The sequence below is a fragment of the Cardiocondyla obscurior genome, linkage group LG18 (assembly GCF_019399895.1).
Source record: "Cardiocondyla obscurior isolate alpha-2009 linkage group LG18, Cobs3.1, whole genome shotgun sequence".
NCBI lineage: Eukaryota > Metazoa > Arthropoda > Insecta > Hymenoptera > Formicidae > Cardiocondyla > Cardiocondyla obscurior.
Genome location: NC_091881.1, coordinates 249,818 through 272,300, shown reverse-complemented (window position 1 = coordinate 272,300; position 22,483 = coordinate 249,818). Strand labels below are relative to the sequence as shown.

Below are 22,483 nucleotides of genomic sequence, written 5' to 3'. Positions count from 1 at the left end.
TATGTTAAAAAATATTTATATATATTTTATAAATATTGTTATATATTTAATGTTGCTATAAATGTTTGTTAGCTTATTTTTCAAACTCGTTTGGTTTGTTTTATAAAAAGAATATGTCACGATTGGCAATACATTTGCATTTTATAGCAACATTGCATACGCGGTGTTGTGATAACGTAAGCACACGATGTATCTTTTTGTGGTCACCGAAGATTATATTAATTCAAAACAATCATCAAGAGAAGTGGGGCATAATCAGCATGACGAAATCCGTAATTTTTTTTTTATTGCAATTAACGTAAGATGATGACCAAAGCTTAATTCATCAACGATGATTTAGTTAGAATGTATCGTGACATCGTGGTAAAATTATTCTGGAAGAATTAGTAGCCAACAGTAAAAGTCAATCGACGTAAAATAGTAAAAATGAGTTATAATAGTTTCAACAGACATTTAGTGTTAAAATGCTATAATAATAATATAAATTATCATAGTTTAATGCTAAAAATAAATTTCTTCAAGTGTGATTAACAGTTTAATATTTAAAACCAAGAACATAATATGATTCGTATCGTTGATGACAGATAACGGGGTAATAGTAACTAAAGTGCTGATTAAGTTGAAACTTATACAAGCACGTGAGTCAAATTTAACATATAAATCTCGAGCGTTAATTAATTTTTTAGTTCATAATTTAAAAGATTAAAAGAGTTTATAATAAAATTTCGATCTAAAAAGGACTTACATCAATGGAATAATAAAAGGCAATTACCAGAATTAATTCTTTTATCGCAGTTATAAAATTAGGTATTTATCTCTTTATTTATTGTTAGATTAAACTTGCTTTTTGCTTTCGTGCAGATAATTCATTTATATATATATATATATATATATATATATATAAATACCTGTTTACAATGCGTATTACGTACTTCTTCACCGTTGAAGTATTCCGATTAATATCATCATGATCATAAGCGAGTTCATCGAACCAACAGCATTCGTGGATATCTAATTAGCGTACATTTTATCATTTATTACCCGCGCATCAAAGTCGAACAACTGATAAATCGATCCTTTGTGCTCGTATCGCTGTTACATTTAATCAACGTAACTATATGTTTCGCTAGTGCATATATCCTGGTGACTTTGACGTTTCTTTTACACAAAAATATTAACGATAGTTCGCGTTCGGATTGTTCGCTGCACTTGCGACAGCCTCTCCGGCACGTATCTAATTTTAAAACCTATTTTTACCATTTAAAGCCAAGGGGGTTACGTGGATTAAAAACTAAAACTCGTTTCAAAACCACGTTTTATCATCGTCGAGCGTGACCGCGGTTTTAGAGATTTAGTAATCGCATGGCCGATATCGCGGCGTGATTCTGACGAATCTAACTATCCTTGCTTTTGTGTCTTTGATCCCTGATAAAGTTGGTCTCGACGGACAGTGAAACTGCTATTATCGTTTCGCCGATAAAAAGTCATCGGAAATACAGATTTACGTGTTTCAATTATTGGCAAATAATTGAGATGTGTTGCAACAAATGCATTATATTTACGAATTCGCGACGTGACGGACCATCAGCCTATCATAATCTGTTACGCGAGGATAATGTGATACTTATAGCGATACATTTTTTCATATGACGCGTATGTGCAATGAATATCACATTTCGTTTGCCTGGACACGTTGGGACGTGCATAAGCATTATATAACAATCGACACGTGGCTTTTTCCTCAGATCCTTTTTGTCCATTTCGCATAATCCACAATTTTATTTTATTTTATTTTTTTCTTCTTTTTTTCTTTTTAATCTGAAAAGAATGAAATGAAAAGAATGTCACCGTGGGGTTGCCGTGTGAATGAAAAATAGAAAACCGTATTATGCATTCTTCTATTTTCGTTCGAACCATTCAGATCGAACAATGTTCTTTGTTATTATAATTAACTTCTTTTAAAAAGGAAAACATTTTAAAGTAAAAGTTTCGTTAAAGTGCTACGTCAATCGAATCTATTGATACATCTGCTTTACTTTATTCACGCATAAATTACCACCTTTAAAATAAATTGTTTATTTCCGGAACGTCGAAAAATATTTCCGAGGGAGTTTTTCGGATTTCGTAAGGTTCTCCATTTATAAGTTCGACATTTTAATATTATTTCTAGCAAAAATCAATATGAATTGCTTTCTTGGAATGAGTCACGAATTAGCAGAAGTGTAACGAGCATAAGTTGATTCAATACCGAGTTTAGTATACAGTCTAAAGTGACTGCTAGCTGTAATATCATAACCAGCAACCTATCATACTACGTAAGCATATTACTAACCAGGCACGTTAATTCATTATCTTCGGAATAGAGTTTCAAAGGTGTAACGTAAAAGACGCCGAAGTTCCCGTGAGTTATAATTCGATCGTGACATTGATAAAGATAAAATGTTCGAAAATAATTTTTGATAGAGAGCCGTCGACGGAGCTGCAGCTGCAACTGTCTCGTCTCGGTGACTTTAAGCTGCCAACCAGGTCAGTTCGGATATTTGCGATTTGTTTAATATATTCGACGTTTTCTGAAGCGGTCCGGAGGGAAGAAAGGAGAAAGAGCGAGAGAGAACAATGGCGAAAGAAGGAGAAGAACGGCAACGAGAGGGAAATGAAGAGAGGGAATAGCTCACTCGCCTCAACCTTGACCTCTGGCAACCCCCTTTTTCCACCAACCCTCCCTGGGGGAGAGAAAGAGATTCCCTTCTCCCCTCTATCTCTCTTTTTCTCGTTCTCTGTCTTGTCTAACTCGCATCCTCCGGTTCTGACTCCTTATATACGTCTTACTTTATGCGGAAAAAACCGTCGATCGATGCCGAACAAGAGGCGCACATTGCTGCTAAAAATAGAAGTCTCCTAAATGTTGAAGTAGATCCCTCTCGTTTGCGCTCTTGTCCTTAAATTACACGGTTGAAGACGGTAAGAAATTCGGATACTACGTAGAAATAGAATTGCGATGCAGCCTCCTGAGAATTAACCTTTTACCGTGACGTGTCCCGCTCTTTACGTCTCAAACTGATTTCAATTTCGTTGCGCACGCAAAGTATTTTTCCTCGTGCACTTCAATTTGAACAATATTGAATAATAACATTTCCTAGACGAGTATATTGTTAATGCAAATTTTTCTAGATTATTTTATACGTTTTTTTGTTATTTTCATACAAAAAAAATGTCAGCAAAGTATACGTTTGCATTGTAAATTTTTTTTTATCTTATTTACAACAGTTTGTATTTTTAATATCAACTAAACTAGATACAGTAAGATAATAATTTTGTTTGTACGTAAGTTAGAGTAGTTTATTTCTTGCCGTTTACTTATCGTGTATATCATAATGGTTTATAATAAGAAACAATTTCGAAGCTGGTGCTTTAGCACTAATTTCAAAAATTTAAAAAGTGGTGGCCAGGTCTCTCTAGCTTGTAAACGATACAAATGTCAGTTCCTTTTTTATCTTCTGCTGACAATGAACGAACCACTGATCGCTGCTGGTTTTCTTCACCAGTTTAATTTTTCTCTTTTAGTGTGATATTATGCATTGAGTGATAACGTTATAATTATCTTGGGCATCTGTTACCGAAAGTCACTTCCTGTTATCCCGGAAAGTAAACCGAGAAAAAAATTTTTTATGTTCGTAATATCAACAATTTAAATTCTTTTCAAAACAATTTCTCTTATTTTCCATTTAATCTTGGATTAAAAAAAACAGATCAGACATAAACATCATAATTAACTCTCGTCTGACTTCCTACTTTTTTCTTTTTCCTGTACATTTTTCCAATGTTCGGTGTTTGCCACGAATAAATTTAAAAGTTTATAAATCCAGTTAATGTGCCATAATATAAAATCGTAAAAAAAATCTGTAATGTGATAAATATAATAATTTTTATGAGACAGAACTCAAAATATACCTCCCTCGCTTTAACTCTATTATACAAACAATTTTATTTCAAATAGATACCGACAGCATCCGAGCATCGCTAATTAGTGGCTATCGCAATCTCGCGGCGTATTGTATAAACGGTTCATACACGGCAGAAAAATGTAACAGAAGATAAGTGACACGTTAGATGATATAATTTATAAAATTTCGATTAATCAAACATCAGCAAAGCGTCAAATTAAATATGATTAATTTCATTGTCATTATTATCATATTAAAAAGTTTCTAGCATTTCCACGTTTATTTTTTTTTAATATTCCGTAATTTAATCAATAAATTATTTTTATATTTTATTTTTTAATTCTAATTTAAAAGTCGGGGGTTTTTTTTCGTAGTAGTTTGACCTTGGTTAATCCGTTTCCCGATAAAATTGGCATATCTCACACAATAGTATGATAGCCACTTTAGATTTATGCGCGGAGAATATGTAAAATAGATTACGTAAGGTAATAATACGAAATTGCGAATCATATTTGAGAAACGAGTAGCTTTGTGAACGTGACGTGCTTGTTACACATCTCTAAAATGCTTTATTTTTGTCATCAGAGTGCTAGCATTTTATAGATATGTACTACATCGGCAATCAAGTGGTAGATTATCTTGAGCAATATCATAATTAGATGCATTCGGAGTACTATGTTAACGCTTAATGTATTTTCCATTTCTTTTTAATGGGGTTAATTGTACTATTTTTCTGCATTTTCTATGATTTCCAGATGTATATTTTAAGCGGTATGATGCGATATTTATAATATGCGCATATTTTAGTGAAAAATAAAAAATAGATTCTTGCAATTTATTCAATGCACGTAATTAAGGCATTAAGCATGTTGCACATTAAAATAAATCGCGGTACGATTTGCAGCAAGCTGTTAAACCAAGCCGAGCAAAATAATACGAATTTTTTTACTGTAAAAAATTGCAATGTTTTTGATTTTTATTACTACGGTGTCGTGAAAATACGGTGTTACCCGCACACCTTTCGATCTTCGTCAAACACAAGAAAAAAGACAAAGATAATGTAGATAATTAAAATACAATTAAATACATTTATTTTGCATCATGAAAATAATTGTATTTTAAAAGTAAAAAATTTGATTTATGAGTTACTATCTCCAAGTCGCAATGCAACTGATTTATCTTTTGTGAAAGATAGGCGTGCAAGTCCTTGTTGTTGAAAACATTTGTTTCCTCTCTTTGCTAACAAATAAAAAAAAAAAAAATATATAAAAAGAGTGACTGTCAAGAGAAATTTATATAGATTGTATAGCTATTGTCTTTTCATTATCTAATACGTGCTGTATTCGAAATTGTTGTGCAATTTCCAAAGTACAATTTTCATATAATTATATCCTATGTATATCCTTGTACATCACGGTGTCATGATGCAACATTCACATCGACAGTTTTATTATATCAGTAGAATTAATAATTTAAATTATGTGTACGTATTAGTTATATTTCACGTGCAACAATATCTCATATAAATATATGACTTTAATCTTTCATTAGCATTCTTTGTATAAATAGTAAAATATAATCTATCATTTCCAGCCACTGTGTTGATTATAAAGTATTTGTTTGCAAGAATATCATTTAAATTCCACTCACTGCGTATAAAAAAAAGTCTTACTATGTTGGCCGCAAGTGTGTTTAAATCATGTAGTTTGGCATTCAAAATACCACAGTTCGTTGTTCTTAAAAAAAAAAAAAGGAAAAGAAAAAAAAACAAGACGACCTTGCCACTGATTGCCAGACGGAGCGATCAAGGTTTCAGATTCTTTACTGCATCCAAGTCTTCTTTGCTGGTTCGGTTCCATAATGGGTCATTGGGTACCTCGATCTCGAACGGCGTGCAACACGTCTCCGTTGCAAAACAACGAGTTGCACAGTACGCGTGTGAACACGGCATCGTCGAGGTGACTTCAAATTTTGATACGTTAGTTTCGCGCCCTGACGAACAATGTGGAAGTGGTGGCAGTTCTATTGTACCTTGCTGCCCGTTTTAGTATACGCGACGGAAAGGAGAACGGCTCTCGATACACCTTTTAACATCATGCTAGTTCGTGCTTTCCGGGATTGGAGCTTCGATGCTTTTGGTACTCGTATTAAATAATTATCATATAAATAACATAAAAAAAATTTTGTATCCTCCTCGTGCGATGCATAATCGTATTTTTTTTTTTCTAATTAAAAGTTTTTAAATACCATTTAAACCATATACATATAAAACTGGGATAAAATAAAAAAATGTTTTAAATTCGCGTAGTAAATTCTCGCGTTTAAAATAAAACCTTGAAATAATTTGAAATAAACGTTAATATATAACTTGGGATTTAGCTAACTTGACACTTGGTGCGAAGAGTATTGTGACATTTTTTAGCGAAGTGTAATGAGCGTGCTAAGTGAAACGTAATAAATAAGATAAATGCAAGCTAAAAATTAGCGCCCGTAAAAATTACGAACGTAAAGTGAGATATTTGATAAAACTTCAAGATTTTTTTGTGTGAATTTTTTTTCATACGATTATGTAAAAAAAATCGATATATACGTTAATGCAAGTAACTTTTATTAACTCGTGTCAAAAAAATTTTTTTTTTATGTATTATATAATATTTTAATTAATAACTAGTGTCAATTGAAAGATCTATGTGACATATTTTGCGTATCCCCGCGAAGTGCTTAAGTTTTTATACAGATATGTAAGTAGATGTTTACGGATCTGACACGTGGAATACGAATAACGTAATGAATGATACTTTCTGATATATCACATTGCGTTACGAAATAAAACCTATGTAATTATCTGAATTAAAATTCATGAAATAATTTCAATAATTAAATTATCGTAGTCTACATTACTTAAGTGTAAAAATACTCAAATAAATACAAATCAAGTGTACGTAACGTTCACCGTAACAGTGTTTTGAAAATCCTACAAAGTTGCAAAGATGTAGAAAAATTAATTTTTTCAAGAACGTGTGACTTAAATGTGTGATAATGAGCAAGATTTTAATCAGCTGTTTTTTATTTACACATTTGAACATCATGATATTTGTTATTCCTTGAAGTGTTTAATCGAGGAAGTTATATAAAAAAAAAATGCCAATTATGCAAATTCTATCAAAGTCTACTTTTTTTTTTATCAGATAATTTTTTTTTACAAGAAAAGATAATACGTGCACGTGGTGTATGACACAGTCTAAAGGAAGCAGTTTCTTTCCGGTAAACGCGGCGAATGAATGTAACTCGCGTCTCTGCGATGCGCCTTCCTATTTTGTTTAGTCGCTCTTCTGCATAATTCATCGTCCTACGCGATATAATTCGATGCACGTACTGTATTACATTTAGGATCGCGTTATTCCGTACTTTGTCATTATTTAGCGTTGGTATTTCTGTACGTTGGTATTTTTCATTGTTTATCATAGCGAGAGTCGCTTTTTTCCCCCCCTCATTCGTCACATGATTATCTCAGCCGTAATTAAATATACCGAGCGATTTCTAGTACAAAAAAATTTCAGAAGACGTGTGCTAATATCTATAAAGAGTAACGTATAATTTGCTAATTTTGCAGGTAGAACAGGAACGGAAGAAAGGTTTCTAAAATCGGCGCGGAGTACGAACATATCACAAAAAATAATCCCCGACCACATTCCATTTCCTTGTAACGTGACAGGTAAGAGGAGTGTTATATTCTTTACATTAATTAATGACGTATGTAAAATTACAAATGTGCCGGTGTTCGTTCAAAAAGTATTTAATTTAAACGATATAAATAAACTGTTAAAACTGTTATTCCAAAAATAATACGAAGAAAATGTCACGATATATAAAACAAAAAATTATCTCGTGCTAAAAAACGTGTTGCATAATAATGGGATTTCAGGTGGCCGATCACCGAAAGTGCCGGATTCCGTTCACAAATTAAGACCGGGTGATATCGACGTCATTGCCGCGATGGGTGATTCTCTTACGGCCGGCGCTGGAGCTTTAGCGCAAAATTTGCTTCAAGTTATTATAGAAAATCGAGGGATCACAGCGACCGGCGGCGGCCAGGGCACATGGAGACAATTTTTAACCCTCCCCAATATTCTCAAAGTAAGAGGACTAAGTTTTCCAACAATTTATTCATCTCTTCTTAAATTCGTTGTGAAAGCTCAGGCAGTTCGCAATCAATCTTTTTTTTTTTATTTTGAAGAGTCATCAATCTCATTTGCAATAAAACGACCAGGTATTTTCTCTGCAATACCAATTCCTAGTTTTACGATTTAAACCGTGATAAACGTAGAAAGAATTGTTGCAATAGAATTTTAGCATAACATTAACATAACATTACATTCTTACCCGATGTTGGATTTTTTTTTTTTTCTTTCTTTTTTTTAGACTTCTTAATGATTGTGTCCGATCTTCGTACCCGCGCGTCTAGTATTTTAGAGATTATATTAAGAGTGTTAATTGCACACTGTAATCCTCTTAACTTTTGAGCGGTAGATCGGCTAGTAATTATCTGTGATAATAAGTATTGTTGCGTACTGCTTACAAAAAAAAAAAAGTCTTTATTGCAAAGTAATATTGACATTAATTTCATATTAAACCGTCATAGGTGACAATCATTAAAATTTTTACAACGTTTTATAATGCCTTGTATTACGTTCTTAGGTAATGCAATTTTACGCGGAAAATAAGCGAAGGTTAATTTAATACTATAATATATACACACACACATATTTGTCACCTATAAATTATAATAATTTGCAAATATTTGTTCCAACAGGAGTTCAACCCGAATTTGATAGGATATGCATTGGGAGACTCTTTGACGACTCACAAGGAGTCGCAACTGAATGTCGCCGAATCGGCGGCTATGTCTGCAGATATGCCTTATATGTCGGAAGTATTAGTCAAGAAGATTAAAAACAATCCCAAAATAGATTTACAAAATCATTGGAAGGTTCGTTATTAATTAAATTGTAAATAACGTTGATTGTATTATAATAAAATTTAATTTGCAGTTTATCTCGCTGATGATCGGAGGCAATGACTTTTGCTCGGACATATGTTTCGACTCGTCAACCTGGTCGCTTGAAAAGCACAAAGCCGATATACTTAAAGTTTTGCGGACGTTAAAAGATAATTTACCACGGACGTTCGTAGCACTGATTCCGCCACCGCATCTGAAGGCTTTAGTCGATACGCGTAAAGGAAGAAATTCGATTGATTGCTTTCTCACAACGGACTTTGAGTGCCCTTGCATGTTCGGCCAACAGCATCAGCCTTTTAAACGATTTTATTACGAGATTATGCGACAGTAAGCGTAATAAATATTCTTATAATAATTATGTTCTCTAAGAGCTAATATTTAAATAATTAAATATTGAAAATGTGTTTTAGATGGCAACAATTAGATATGGAAATCGCTACTTATCCAGAATTCCAAACAGACGACTTTACAGTCGTAGGGCAACCTACCCTTATCGATATAAGTATCCCACTTGCTCCAGACGGATACAGCGATATGACGTATTTAAGCACCGATTGTTTTCACATTACGCAAAAGAGCAATGCTGTTTGTAAGTTGATTAAGAATTCATTAAAAAGAGCCTACAATTAATAGATATCGAAATTTGCTAATTTATATTTTTATTTTACATTTAAAACTAAATGCAAACTAAATGCGTAAAATATGCTTTATTTTTAGTATAAGTTTTCAGTAACATTTTTAATGCCATATTGGTGCAATAACATGAGAAATCAGGTGGCCTGTTTTCACCGGTTTGCGTAAAATTTAGATTGCCTAATTGTAACGGTCATATTAGCATATATTCCGTTAAGAAAACGATTTGGAACTCCCAGATGGCGAGTCACCGCTATCAATTTTAGCTAAATAAACTGTTCAACGCGTGAAAATTAATAACTAATTAAAAATAAAAGCATACGTTATGAGCAAAGCGCGCGCGTTTCGCAACGTCCCCGTTATCGTTAAAAAAAGTTGTAAAAATTTGTGATAGGAAAGTTAAAGTAAATTTTATTTCAGTGGAAGTAAATTGAAAATTTAAATTAGAAATGTTTTTAATTATTTTGAAATAATCCAGAAAACAACTCACGCTATTTATTTTATTTTTACAGATGCGCAAAGTTTGTGGAACAACTTGTTGGAACCAGTAGGTGCCAAAAAAATGAAATTTAGCTACAGATTTTTCTGCCCGACACCCGAGAGGCCCTTTCTGGCTACAATGGTTAATTCCAAGCAAACAAAATACTGACTGCTACTACTGAAACTGCCACCACGGCTCGAATAAGAAATATTGGCACTTAGCAAAAGAGAAAGTGTCGATATCGTTATTAGGTCATCAATCATAGTAATGACAATTGTTAAACTTCCAGTGCCAACTGCTTAAGTTTGGGCAAACGCCGTGAAATGTTCATTAACCCTTTAAGGAACAAAAATAGAATACAATAAGAAAATTATTCCACGACGTTACGAAAGGCTATTATAAATAATATTTTATTTAATGTTTTTTTTTTTCTTTTAGATTTAATATAAATGTTAATATATTTCCAATGTAACTAAACGTCATACGTAATAGGAGACTATATTGCGAGATGCAAGTAAATAATATAAGTAATATATTAATTTAATTGAAAAAAAAATACAGCTTAAAGAGAATATTTTAATAAATATTCGAGCAGACTACTTTTTTTTCTCCCGATATGTACATGACACGGTTGAAACTTTAAAAAGCAATGTTTTATCGTGCTATCGGCTGTAACCTCTTACTCTTACTCACGTACCTCGTCTACCACGTAGGAATACGAAAGAATGCAGGAGAACCGTGAATATGTTCATCGCAAAAGTGGGGACCACATCGATGGGCACAAGCGCGAGTCTTTCTTCGAACACGCTTCATTCATGTTTAGTAGTGCTATCCGATAGTGCCAGCAAAGAAAATCGGTCTCTTTAAACTTACATGCGTCGATCCTAAACATTTTTATATTTTTTTTATTTTTTACAAAAGCGCCGTAATTAATTAAAAATAATTTGTCGCGACCATTTGGTGCTCGAACAATTCTTTGGCCAGTTTATCGTTTCCCGGATCGAGAACATGGATTATTTTTATATCAAGAAAGAGAAATGTCAGTTATTGAACTGAAAGATTCGTGCATTACAAGGGCCCAACTTCCGACGCGAGAATTGTATTCAATATAGAAGAATATAACTAAGATGGCAGATAATAGAAGACACATCGTGTTTGATTGATCTCTTGACTGTAATGATGCCGAGTAAGAAGTCATCAGGAAGCAAGGTACATTTGTAAATGTATATTTATATATTTAATGTTTACTGTATTATTAATTTAGTATAAAAAAAAATTATTAGAACGTAATTATAAAGTTTTTAATTATAGTCAGTACAAAAACGTTTCTGATGTACCTCTTATTGTACAGTAAATGTTTCCTATACTTGTCTGTATAATTTAATCCGATATTCTCACAACGTTAGTCTTAGTCCTTTTTTTTCTCTTTTTTTCTTTTTTTTTTCGCGTGACAAATGACAAAATGAATTTTCTAAAGACGTAAAGAATGATTTATGAAAATGCCTAGAAGGTTAAAACGCGAACTTAGACTTCAGCGAAAGTGAGCCTTAAGTGTGTCTTTTGAAGAAAATTCCGTAAAGTAACGCTTTCAAAGTTTTTGTCGATTCTTTTGGATTGTACGTCATTGTAAAATTATGCAAAATCATTGTTCATCATTCTTTTCCACCTGTGTATATATATATATTCTAAATAAATTTATGACAACGATTTCTTTTCTTTTTTTGTGTGTAAAAGCGATTAATATTATTATGTAATTAATGATATAAGTCAGAATATGATGTAATGTAAAAAGAAATGTAAATTTAATGCGTGTTTAATCGGACAACAAGTTTATATAGAGCCAAATCAAATTTAACCAAGATACCGGAAGACGCTTACTTTCTCCAAATGACAGATAACAAAAAGTTACGAGCTACAAAATTTTACGACTGTTATAATGTCGTTATGTAGGAGAATAATGTCCTCTTTTGTCTTATTAAATCAACTGTGTTTCTAAATTTAAAACGGATATTTCATCATAAAATTAATCAACAAATAAATTTTTTTTTCTAATACTAAGATATCTTCGAGACTCCAAAATGTGATAAAAAATCGTGAATATTAAGCATACTTTTGCGTTTGAAAAATTGCGTACTACATAGGATTGCACTTAAATTTTAAGTAGAATTTTAAGTAAGAAAATATATAGAATTTTTTGTAGTTATTATATCTAACAGTGAAGTCTGGTCAGGAAATTGTCTATCGCCCGCAGGATTATGCGAGATTAGCTAAACAACTCTCTATGTCGCGATGAACGATCGCCGTTAAATAAACGAGAATCTGACGGTGGCATTATCGATATGATACTCTCGCTATATGTGTGCGTGACTAATGATATGCATGTATGCATCAAAGTTTGCAGTTCTCTTCAGTCGAAGACGCGGAAGAGCTATTAGAAACGCTCGCATTGTAGGATTAGAGGAAACGCGTCGATGGCGAGCGGAAGTCTCGTTCGACCAAGTCAAAGGCCGAACAAGATCTTCCAGCGTAGAATGATTATCACTTGAAGGATAGAAAAGTTTGAAGAAAATTAAAAGGGGACCTTTCTTTGGCAACCGATTTTTGCGGCGCCCGCTAATGGCAAGAATTATGAGAACCGAAATCATTTACTTGCTTCTGATTGTCGCCGGCACCCGTCCGAGCAAATGCAATCTCTTCACGGACTTTTTGCACAGCGTAATTTTAGGTGGAAGGGTAAGTCATTATTAGTGTAAATTATATTTAAATATTACACGGCTCGTAAATTTAAATAAGAAGCCAACATCTCACGCTTTGATTTGATAAAAACCTGTTCAAAAATAATATCGGAAAAAAAAAAAAAAAAAAAGAAAAATTAATTATACGTTTCGTAACGTATTACATATCGAGCTCAACTATTGCGCGAAACTTTTACAATTATTACTAAACAGTGACTAATGAAAATAAATTGGGACGGTAAAAGTTTTCCATTGCGTGAAGCCAAAAAGTGGTGGGCACAACTCGAAAAGGAAAATACTTTGCATTCTGAGCAATCGGAGAAAGGAACGCGTTTCTTTTTGTTGGCCTTGTGACCCGCGGAAAGGCTTCCCGTTGTAACGAATATATTCGGAGCCGTCTTTTTAACGCATTTGAACACCTATAAATCACACGAGTTGCGCCTTTCTTAAATTTCAATTCGAAATAACTTACAAAACCGAAAAAAAGCTGGCAAACTCATCGAAGACTTTTTAATCGTGTGATCTTATTTAAGGCCTCTAAGGTGTGTGAAAGATAGTCACAACCACTTTCGAAAATTTCCAGTCTTTATTACGACACCTTGTAAGTGTTACTCTCTCCCTTCCTTCATGAAAATTCTTTGAAAGGCATTAGGAATGAGCTTCCAAATTTAGACATATTAGAAATTCGTATAGTCAAGTCAGAGTAAAAATATAAATAAAATATTAAAATTATTTTTTATTAAAAAAAACTATCAGAAAAATTAATTAAAACGTACCTACTGTAACAACGTGACTTGAAACGTCAAAATTGAACGATAAGAGAAAATGATAATACCGGCTGCTGCTTTTAAAGTATAGCAAACACCAAGCAAACGAGTAGTCGATTGCATTGTTAGAAAAAAAAAGAAGCTCTGAACATATTATTATGACTTTTTAGGCCGCAATGGTATACATATATATGTATATATGTATATATATATATATTTACGTCAGTATTTAAGTCGTGACGCGACGCGGTGGAATGCAAATCGAAGAAAGCAAGAGTATAGACGCATGTTGAATGCTAAATACGCTAATCGACACCGGCTTAAATGTCCTGTCAGAAAAAAATCGTAGGTGAAAAGAGTTGTACCATCTGGAGAATATAATTTTACAACTAAAATAATGTATTATACACATATTTGAATAGAATATTTGCAAAGCCGCGGGTTTGTTCAACTTATTGGTGAAGATGTTTCAATACCAACAAAATAGTAATTTTATTGTGCGCACCTTCTGATGTTAATCATAAATTTTTTTTTTCTTTCTTTCTTTTTTTAATCTCGCAAGTTTTAGTTTTAAAAATTAAATAAAATTTAAATCAATCATTCATTCATCATTTATTAATACATACGCGGAACTAAAATCTTCAGACTTTTAAACTTCATATCTACAATAATAAATGATAGTTAATTTTTACGCCTTTGTATTTTCCTCGTGATAACACTCGACGAGGTTAATGTTATCTACACAGAATTAATTAGGAAAAATTTGCTTTAATATTTATTGATGCAATAAGAAAAATCTTCTGTACGTTTATCAAGAGCTCAAGTATTATAACAGTTACGTATATAATAAAATTGTAAAACCGTAAATGTATTTGTGAGTTGTGCAACTCAGATTACCGAAGCGAATATCTGATGATGAGTATCACTTTAATGAAGATACAAATCTCGTAATTAGATATTGTGGTTGGAATGGCATTAAAACGCATCACATCCTATCAAAGGAGAAACTATGACTTATGGGCCTTATGGTCGCTCGCTAATGCAAATTCTACAAGAAAAATTACGATTGATTATGAAATGCACAATAACTTTTGCATTTTGTTCCGCATCGTTACTGTGTTCCACGGTCATATAAGCGTCTAGATATGATAGAATTTTTCAAGTACACTATTATATTATACATATGTGGAATAAACGCGGATATGCAAATTACTGAAACCGTGTGACTTCTTTTTAGAATAAAATTGATGAAATGGGAATCTCATATCCAACACAGTACAATGACGTACGAAAACAACCTACAATTGGTGAGAGCGTGCCGTTTCCTTGTGACGTGCGTTTTGGCAGGTATAATTCTATCTAGTTAAAATATTTTATGTCTGTTTTCCCTCCCCCCTTTTTTTTTTTCTTATTAATGCGATTTTCTGTTTAAATATATTTTAATTTTTAATGTAAATAAAGAATTTTATTTTCCACTTAATAAATATAATTTCAACTAACTAATAAATTGATTTTTTCGTTTATCGCAGATCTTTGTCAATACCAGACAATGTTCATCGATTAAGACCGGGCGATATTGACGTGATTAGTGGTCTCGGTGATTCTTTGATCGCCGGAAGCGGCGCAATGGAAGAATACGCTGTAGGAGCCTTTATCGAGGCACGAGGAGTTAGTTGGTGCGTCGGGGGTCAAGGAGATTGGAGACAATTTTTCACACTTCCTAATATTTTAAAGGTAAAAAAGAAGAAATACCTTGTGTGGTCAGAAAAACATTAAGCGTGTAATCGTTTAAAATGCATTTAAAAGAAATAAGCAAAAAAAAATTTTGAAAAAATGGATGTTCCAAATATTAAAAAAAAAAAATCTATTGCAGATATTTAATCCAAAACTAACAGGATATTCTACCGGAACGGGAGAGTTTATCTCAACTGCGGCGAGATTGAACATCGCCTTTCCAGTTGCTGCCACCGAGGACGCGCTGCAGCAAGCGAAAATCCTAGTGCAGAGGATCAAAAATGATCCGAAGATAAATATAAAGAAACACTGGAAGGTAGTGATTTTCAATAGTATCTTAAAGAAATTCTCCGTTGACTCTAATTAATCACATTTATACTTATTTTCAGCTAATTACAATCCTATTTGGAGCTAACGACATTTGCTCGGCGCAATGTTACGATCCGGAACAGTTCTCGCCGATGCGTTACGTCTTACATCTGCGGAGAACACTCGACTTTTTAAAGAATGCACTCCCCCGTACACTAGTCAATTTAATTCCAGTCATAGGTAAAAAATTAATAAATATCTCATTAGTGACTATTAATTTTATGTAAACTTAAGCAAAAAAAAAATGTATATTACTGTTGGAAGATTGTCCAACTTGGAGAATTTTTTTTTATAATTTTACTTGTCATTATTTTTTAATAGATGTCACGGTTTCGTTGAGGGTAACGCGAAGTACTATGTGCAGAGTATTGCATTCCCTTTACTGCTCCTGCATGCACAAGGGCAGTCGACCGGAAATTGCAGCGTCAAAAATGTCGCAACTCTATCAACAAGCTGTCGAAACTTTGGTGGACTCAGGAAGGTACAGTGTTTATTAAAATTTAGAGAAATCTTCATTTCTGCGACTAATTTTTTTTTCTTTTACTGCACTATTTAATCTATATTTGCTAATACTGAAATATCTGCTGTTAATAAAAAAAGAAAAAAAAACATATAGTCACAGACGTATCGACCGTAAATAATAAAGTCGTGGATAACGAGCGCCAAGTATACTTTTCTTTACAGATATGATAACTCTCCGGACTTCACCGTAGTGTTGCAGCCATTTACTAAATTATTCAACACACCTAATGCAGATCCTAATCATGCCCCGCCGATCGATTCTACTCTGGTCACATATGACTGTTTCCATTTTAGTCAAAAAGGACACGCGCTCGGTAAGTGACAATTATTACCGTCTAACACATCTAAATGAATTCTTATTTAGCAAAGTAGTTCAAATTAAATGGCGTTACACATAACGTCTACTTCTGATAATTTTATACCTAATGGGACATTTATCGACTGAACTGCGCCTACCAATGTTGGAAAGAATGTCTTAACGTTAAAACGGTTGCATTTTACTAGGCGGGAAAAATTGTTAAGTACACACGCGTGCATGGATGCATGACGAGAGAAAAAGAAATCATGTTCTAAATATCAACGCGAGATAATATGTATAAACTTGTAGCAAAAAAAAAAAAAAAAAATACGTGCTTTATCTAAGAACTAAATTTACATATATTTATATATTAAATACGACTATAATATATGTTAATTTTTAAAGAAATGTTTATATTCGCCGTTAATAATTCTATGTTACATATCGTTCATCAGCTTAGTCAAAAATAAATTATTTCAACCACGCTACGAGCGATAAACCGATCACCAGCTTCGCAGCTGGCTTGTAGTAAAACGCGTGTTCATTAACAAGTGTAGGCGGTTAAGAAATATCATTAAGCGCCTCTCGGACGATGTCAACAAGAGTCACGATGAAAGGAAACGTCACGTTGGCCACTGTTGGCGATCATGACATATTTACGAGATAATAATAGGATAAATGACGCGCAAAAGTATTCTCGTTTCCTCCCGCGCGAGGTACATTTGTTTCTGGCCTTATTTTCAGGTGCCAATCTGTTGTGGAACAATATGCTGGAACCGGTCGGAAATAAGACGGAAAAAGGAATGCCCAGGATATTAGAGAAAGTGCTCTGCCCTACGGAAAACGCGCCCTACATCTTCACGAATGTTAACTCGCGTAACTTCCGAATGACCGGCAGACAAGATGGAATCGTACCAGTGCAGAATAAGATTCGATAACTGATTTTAATTAACGAAAGAAATTATTATACGGCGAGCGCGGTGGTCAGCCATTCGGTGACTCTCAGGAGAAATATAAAATATTAAAGAGAAAATACTAATAAAATAAATATAACAAGTATTTTAATACAACTAAATTGTTAATTGTAGACATCTATGTAATCATTGTTTTAAATATGGAAATATTTAGACAAACGTAATTGGTATATAAAAAGTTAATAGCTAATGAACTATATGAGTGGAAATTGAAATCCAGAAAAGAGATAAAAAAAAAAAAATTATGTTTCTAACAAATTAATAAAGAATAATTATAGCAAGAAATGTATTCATATAATAAATTTATTCAATCCCTTTTTTATTACTTTATTTTTTTTTCTTTTAATTCGGTACGTAATGTTTTAATTGCACGGAAAATTTTTCATAAATTTATGCGTTGAGTAAGAATAACGCGAAGTTTATATGCGGTGATTTTCCTTTTTCTTTTTTTACCGCATTTCCAATCACGCTGATTTGCATTATTTTTTTGTGACAGGCACATTTTCGGGCTAGGACAAAGTCGAAGCCCACGTAATCTAGACTTTGAACGGAATTCCCGTCCTTATAGCGACGTCCAAAGTCCACTATATATAGCGAAATATCCGGTTAATAAATGCATGGTATTTCGAGCTACGTGAGCCACATTAGGTTAGGAACATCTGATACACGCCTAAAGAATTTTTCCGTTTGACTATTTCCTCCAATTGTGACGAACACTTATATCAGTAAAGCCGAATTTTTTTGTTTAATTATTGTCTTAAAACAATTATTTTCACAAATAAAATATTTAATAAATTTTTTTTTACGAAGCAAAATTAACGAAAAATCGCGTTGCGCTCATTGATAAAAAAAAATATATTGTTTAATTTGTACTCGATACTTAAACTTTGGAATTGATGAGCCACGTCGAGATTCAATGCACTATTCATTTATCAGTAAAAAGATTGTGTCCGTCTATCTTTAAAGAGCTTAATGTACTTTTGGTTGGGTTTAACCCATTAATTTATCTTTTTTACGCTTAAGGTCGTTTCCGTCGTTTCACGGAGGATGTCTACTTCCTCGTCTTTCATAATCATTTGATTCTACAAATGAAGGACCTAGGCTAACAAATCTCTGGATCTTTTTCGCGCCGAGGCATTTGACGAGAATCTATCAAACGTTCGAGGTAGCTTTACTCGCGTTCCCTTATCCCGCATTAAGTGTCGCCTTCGCTGATATAGAAATAATAACAAGTTTACACCAGCCAGTCAACAAGTCCTACAATCTGCTTGAATTGACCTTAACCGACTTGGAGTACTCAAGTCCGAAACGCAGTTATAAGATACGTGCATCTTCTTACGCGGACGATAATCGGGCTGTGACTTCTCTCAAATAATTTTATGGAGGAAAAATAATATACGTATACATGCGCGGAGAGAGACTGTACAATAAATTTCGTAAGATTTTGTGCGATTATGGAAGCATTGAAAAAGCGCGGAATGTCGAACGATTTACGGGCCGGCTGGTATAATGTAACACGCCGCTCGAAGGAAGGAGAACGAGATACGTCAAGGTTTCAACTGTTGCATGATCTCCGAAGAACTTGACCCTGGCTGCGAGATACCACAAATAATTAAATAAATTCAATCGTTTGCAATGTTCTTACAAAATCAACGGTTATTCACCTGTCTGTTTAAGCCAGGTATTTAATTTCATTGCTCAATATTGTCTTCCGACCTTTCTCAACTTGACGAATAAAACGATTAAAGCATCTCAAGTGGCAAAAGAAACGTACTTTCCTCGTACACTTTCTTCACCCGATCTGTATCCCTAATTTTATTACAAATCTAGCTGATAATATATTATCTCTTAGACTAAATATTCGCTCGTGTAAGAACGTGATCAGTTTCCTTACGAAGTGGAGGCGAAGATAACGATAAGTCGTAAATAAGAGCATGCCGAATGATAGCGCGTAGAAATAACAGGACTTGCTATATTATATAAGCTCTTATAATTCACAGAACTATTACTATTCCCAATAAAAGAAGATGTAGATTAATTATTATTTCTATTGTCTCGACAGTGATCAATTTATTATTTAACTTTTTTTGTATATGAGGCAATTGTATTTTTTTTCTTTTTCTTTTTACGTCAAGGCAGTTCAAAGAAATCGTTCTGAAGTATATGAAACTTTAATGTGTTTTTTTTTTCTTTTAATAATTGAAAAATTTTCTTTGGTGCATCGTCACCTCGAAAAACTATGCCGGAAATGTGTTTGTGTTGGATTGCACCATAAGTGCCGTGGATTACGGCAAGGTGTTAATATAAGTGGATCTAATCTCGGCCTCATCTTCGTGATCGTCCGGAAGAATTGTTTCTGCGGCGATCAGTGGGAGAAATCTCCTCATAAGACAAATAAGAGAAACTGATTAATACGAGTCGCATGGAAAGTCCTCAATAATTTTTTTTTTTCTCGCAGTCTTCGATTGCATTCGAAAACGTCACCGATCTTATCTCGCTTGGTAATTTACGCAGTGAAACCTATTGTTATCTCACTTCACATTCGCTAATCAATTTCTTCATTAAAACGACCATTAGCTTTGGAATTAGTAAGTCAATAATCTAGAACTTCTGACACCTCGGATATGGCGCTCGTATTCTCCGCACGCGATCTAATTTTGAAAGCACTTACGTTCCAGTTCATTCTCGGCATTGCCGAGAAACGTTCCTCGAAGACAAACGACATAACTCACGTTGTACGTTTAAACATAAATTTTCCTACAAATTATATAAAAATTAAAAAAAAAATACATAAAAAAAAATAAAAAACCCCGGCTTTAAAAAAAAAAACAGCGTGAAATTGCTAAATTTGCATTTACGCAGAACGCGGTGGCGTAATGCGCAATTAATTCTTATGTCACGAACCTATTATTTGAAGATGACTTGGAGATCATGACGTTTCATTAAACGGAAACTCTCAGATGTTATGTCTCCGAAGAAATGTTCAGAATTAGAATTCAGATCGCGGGGAAACACGCGATTCTCAGTGAGATTCCTCTAAACGACAAATATAAGCTAACGTGCACATAATTATCGTGCGCGCTTACGTTCAGAATCCTCGAAATAATCCAGCGGCTTTGTGAATATCACGCTATCATTATCTGATATACGTTCGGAATAAGAACGGAAAAACTTGTACGACAAATATTTATGAAAACTGGAGCAGAAAAACCTGTACGCGCGAGTTACTTATCTGTAACTGCGGTGAGAAACCTACGTCAATGTATACTTAGAACAAAGTTTTATAAAAATCAATTTCTAACCGAGATTAGCTGGAAAAAGTACGACTGTATTCCGGTTTATTTAATTAAGTCGAACGCGCGTATCGTTAATTACACATAATAAGCTGGTGCGCATATGCGTAGAAGCGCGAACGACAAAAAGAAAAACGCTAATTTAAGAAAAGAAGATATTACACTTGTTTTTAACGCACACGCGTAACCTTTAAATCAGCTGACCAAATTTAATGATAAAAGTCGGAGATTTCAAATTTAATTTTAAGAACCTTGCGGTAATTATAATTAACATCTTTGGTTTTTATTTTCTTTTGCTCTCGTTAAAAAGAACGTCTCGTTGTTTCATAACAATAAGTAATTTAAATAATTCTCTAACGAGCACGTTAAGTGTTAGAATCTTTTTGTTTTTTAACAAAAACGTGTTTAACATAGAAATACCTTTGATCGTAATGCTAATAGAAATAAGAGTAAAAGGAATGAAATTTAAATAATATTAAAATTTAAAATGCAGTCTAAAAAGAAAATATAAAAGTAAAAAGAAAACTAGCAACTAAAAATAAAACTAAAACGTCCGAGTACGCTGAAATATTTATTTCTTTATTTCATCGAGATATTTATCTTATAAATACGGTAATGTAATTAATAATAATTGTTTGACGATGTAATAAGAACGTAAAAAAAAAAAAGTTTAACGGCATTACTTAATTACTGTCCAGTCGAAAATATGTAAACGATAAAAATAAAGAAAATAACAAACGTTTCAACAAGGTTTTTTTTTTTTATCAAATATTTTACATTTAGTCAGATTTTAAGCTATTATACAAAACGATCAAAATAAATTATATGAAAATGCACGCAGATGTATGATACTGTGAATGTCAATCCCATGATAATCGATAGCTAATACTGGTTTTGACTAGTAGCCTAAAATTAACGTTATCGTCCGCCGAGGAGAGGAATTCGGTCGCTCTTTATCCTCCAGAACCCTAGACTTTCTGATAAATTTTAAGGCTAACTAATTTAATCTAACTAATTATGGCACTGCGGAAGATCATAATGATCTTCAAATGTAAGCTATACAATAAAGCTGTAGCGATGACGATGAAATTAACAATCTCTCGTCGAATTCAGTAGGCAATAAAAAGAGTCACTTCTGCCGTTTCGTTTTTTTTTTTCTTTTTAACAGAAAGAATGTCTCTTCGGCAATTTAGCCTCCTCTTCAAAATTGATCCAATTAACAGTCGTCTTCGTGTGAGGTTCCGTTGCAGAATCCCGACGATTGTCTTCGAGTCTCCTTCCAATTTTTCCAACGGTGCGACTTTTGCGTGATCTCATACTTGATTACTAATTTCCCGACTCATTCCTTGAGAACAGCTGCGTTCCTGGAGCAAATCGAGAAGAGAATCGTCGCCGGAAGCGTCTTTTATGAGCGAAATTCAGTTCGCGTGCAAGAACCAGACTCTGTCATTTCGTCTTCTCGATTATTCGCTTTGCCGGGAGGACCTTGGCTGCCGGCGATCTCCATGCTGAGAAAACGCAATCGTGCGCAACTTAAGTTGAACGTCGTAATTTGAATATCGATGGCAAGAACGAATTGCCAGCCGTGCAAAAACGGTGCGAGGATCTTCTTCGCCGCTATCGGTAGATTACTTCCTGCCCCATGGGAGATTACCTCGATGACTGTGCGTCAATGTGTAATACCGTCCAAAAGACCCATGATTGCCCTTCGAG

At 33.6% G+C, this 22,483-nt stretch overlaps 2 protein-coding genes across 2 annotated transcripts; both read left to right on the top strand.

Annotated features, from left to right (window-relative positions):
• The first annotated feature begins 5,749 nt into the window (after positions 1-5,749).
• LOC139109745 (phospholipase B1, membrane-associated) lies at positions 5,750-10,674 on the top strand. Its single transcript, XM_070669048.1, has 7 exons — positions 5,750-6,082; positions 7,558-7,659; positions 7,870-8,081; positions 8,758-8,934; positions 8,996-9,291; positions 9,375-9,553; positions 10,110-10,674. Exons 1-7 carry the CDS (start codon positions 5,947-5,949, stop codon positions 10,244-10,246), a joined length of 1,239 nt encoding a protein of 412 aa, XP_070525149.1. The 5' UTR covers positions 5,750-5,946; the 3' UTR covers positions 10,247-10,674.
• Positions 10,675-10,772: 98 nt separating this feature from the next.
• Positions 10,773-19,199, top strand: LOC139109744 (phospholipase B1, membrane-associated). Its single transcript, XM_070669047.1, has 9 exons — positions 10,773-11,287; positions 12,473-12,811; positions 14,818-14,927; positions 15,110-15,314; positions 15,454-15,630; positions 15,704-15,863; positions 16,005-16,164; positions 16,368-16,519; positions 17,248-19,199. Exons 2-9 carry the CDS (start codon positions 12,695-12,697, stop codon positions 17,439-17,441), a joined length of 1,275 nt encoding a protein of 424 aa, XP_070525148.1. The 5' UTR covers positions 10,773-11,287; positions 12,473-12,694; the 3' UTR covers positions 17,442-19,199.
• The last annotated feature ends 3,284 nt before the right edge of the window (positions 19,200-22,483 follow it).

Coding starts and splice junctions, on each gene's coding strand:
- LOC139109745 (XM_070669048.1), top strand. CDS start 5,947: ATGTGGAAGTGGTGGCAGTTCTATTGTACCTTGCTGCCCGTTTTAGTA. Junction 6,083..7,557: donor TTGGAGCTTCGATGCTTTTG/GTACTCGTATTA, acceptor CTAATTTTGCAG/GTAGAACAGGAACGGAAGAA. Junction 9,554..10,109: donor GCAAAAGAGCAATGCTGTTT/GTAAGTTGATTA, acceptor TTATTTTTACAG/ATGCGCAAAGTTTGTGGAAC.
- LOC139109744 (XM_070669047.1), top strand. CDS start 12,695: ATGGCAAGAATTATGAGAACCGAAATCATTTACTTGCTTCTGATTGTC. Junction 14,928..15,109: donor TGTGACGTGCGTTTTGGCAG/GTATAATTCTAT, acceptor CGTTTATCGCAG/ATCTTTGTCAATACCAGACA. Junction 15,631..15,703: donor ATATAAAGAAACACTGGAAG/GTAGTGATTTTC, acceptor ACTTATTTTCAG/CTAATTACAATCCTATTTGG.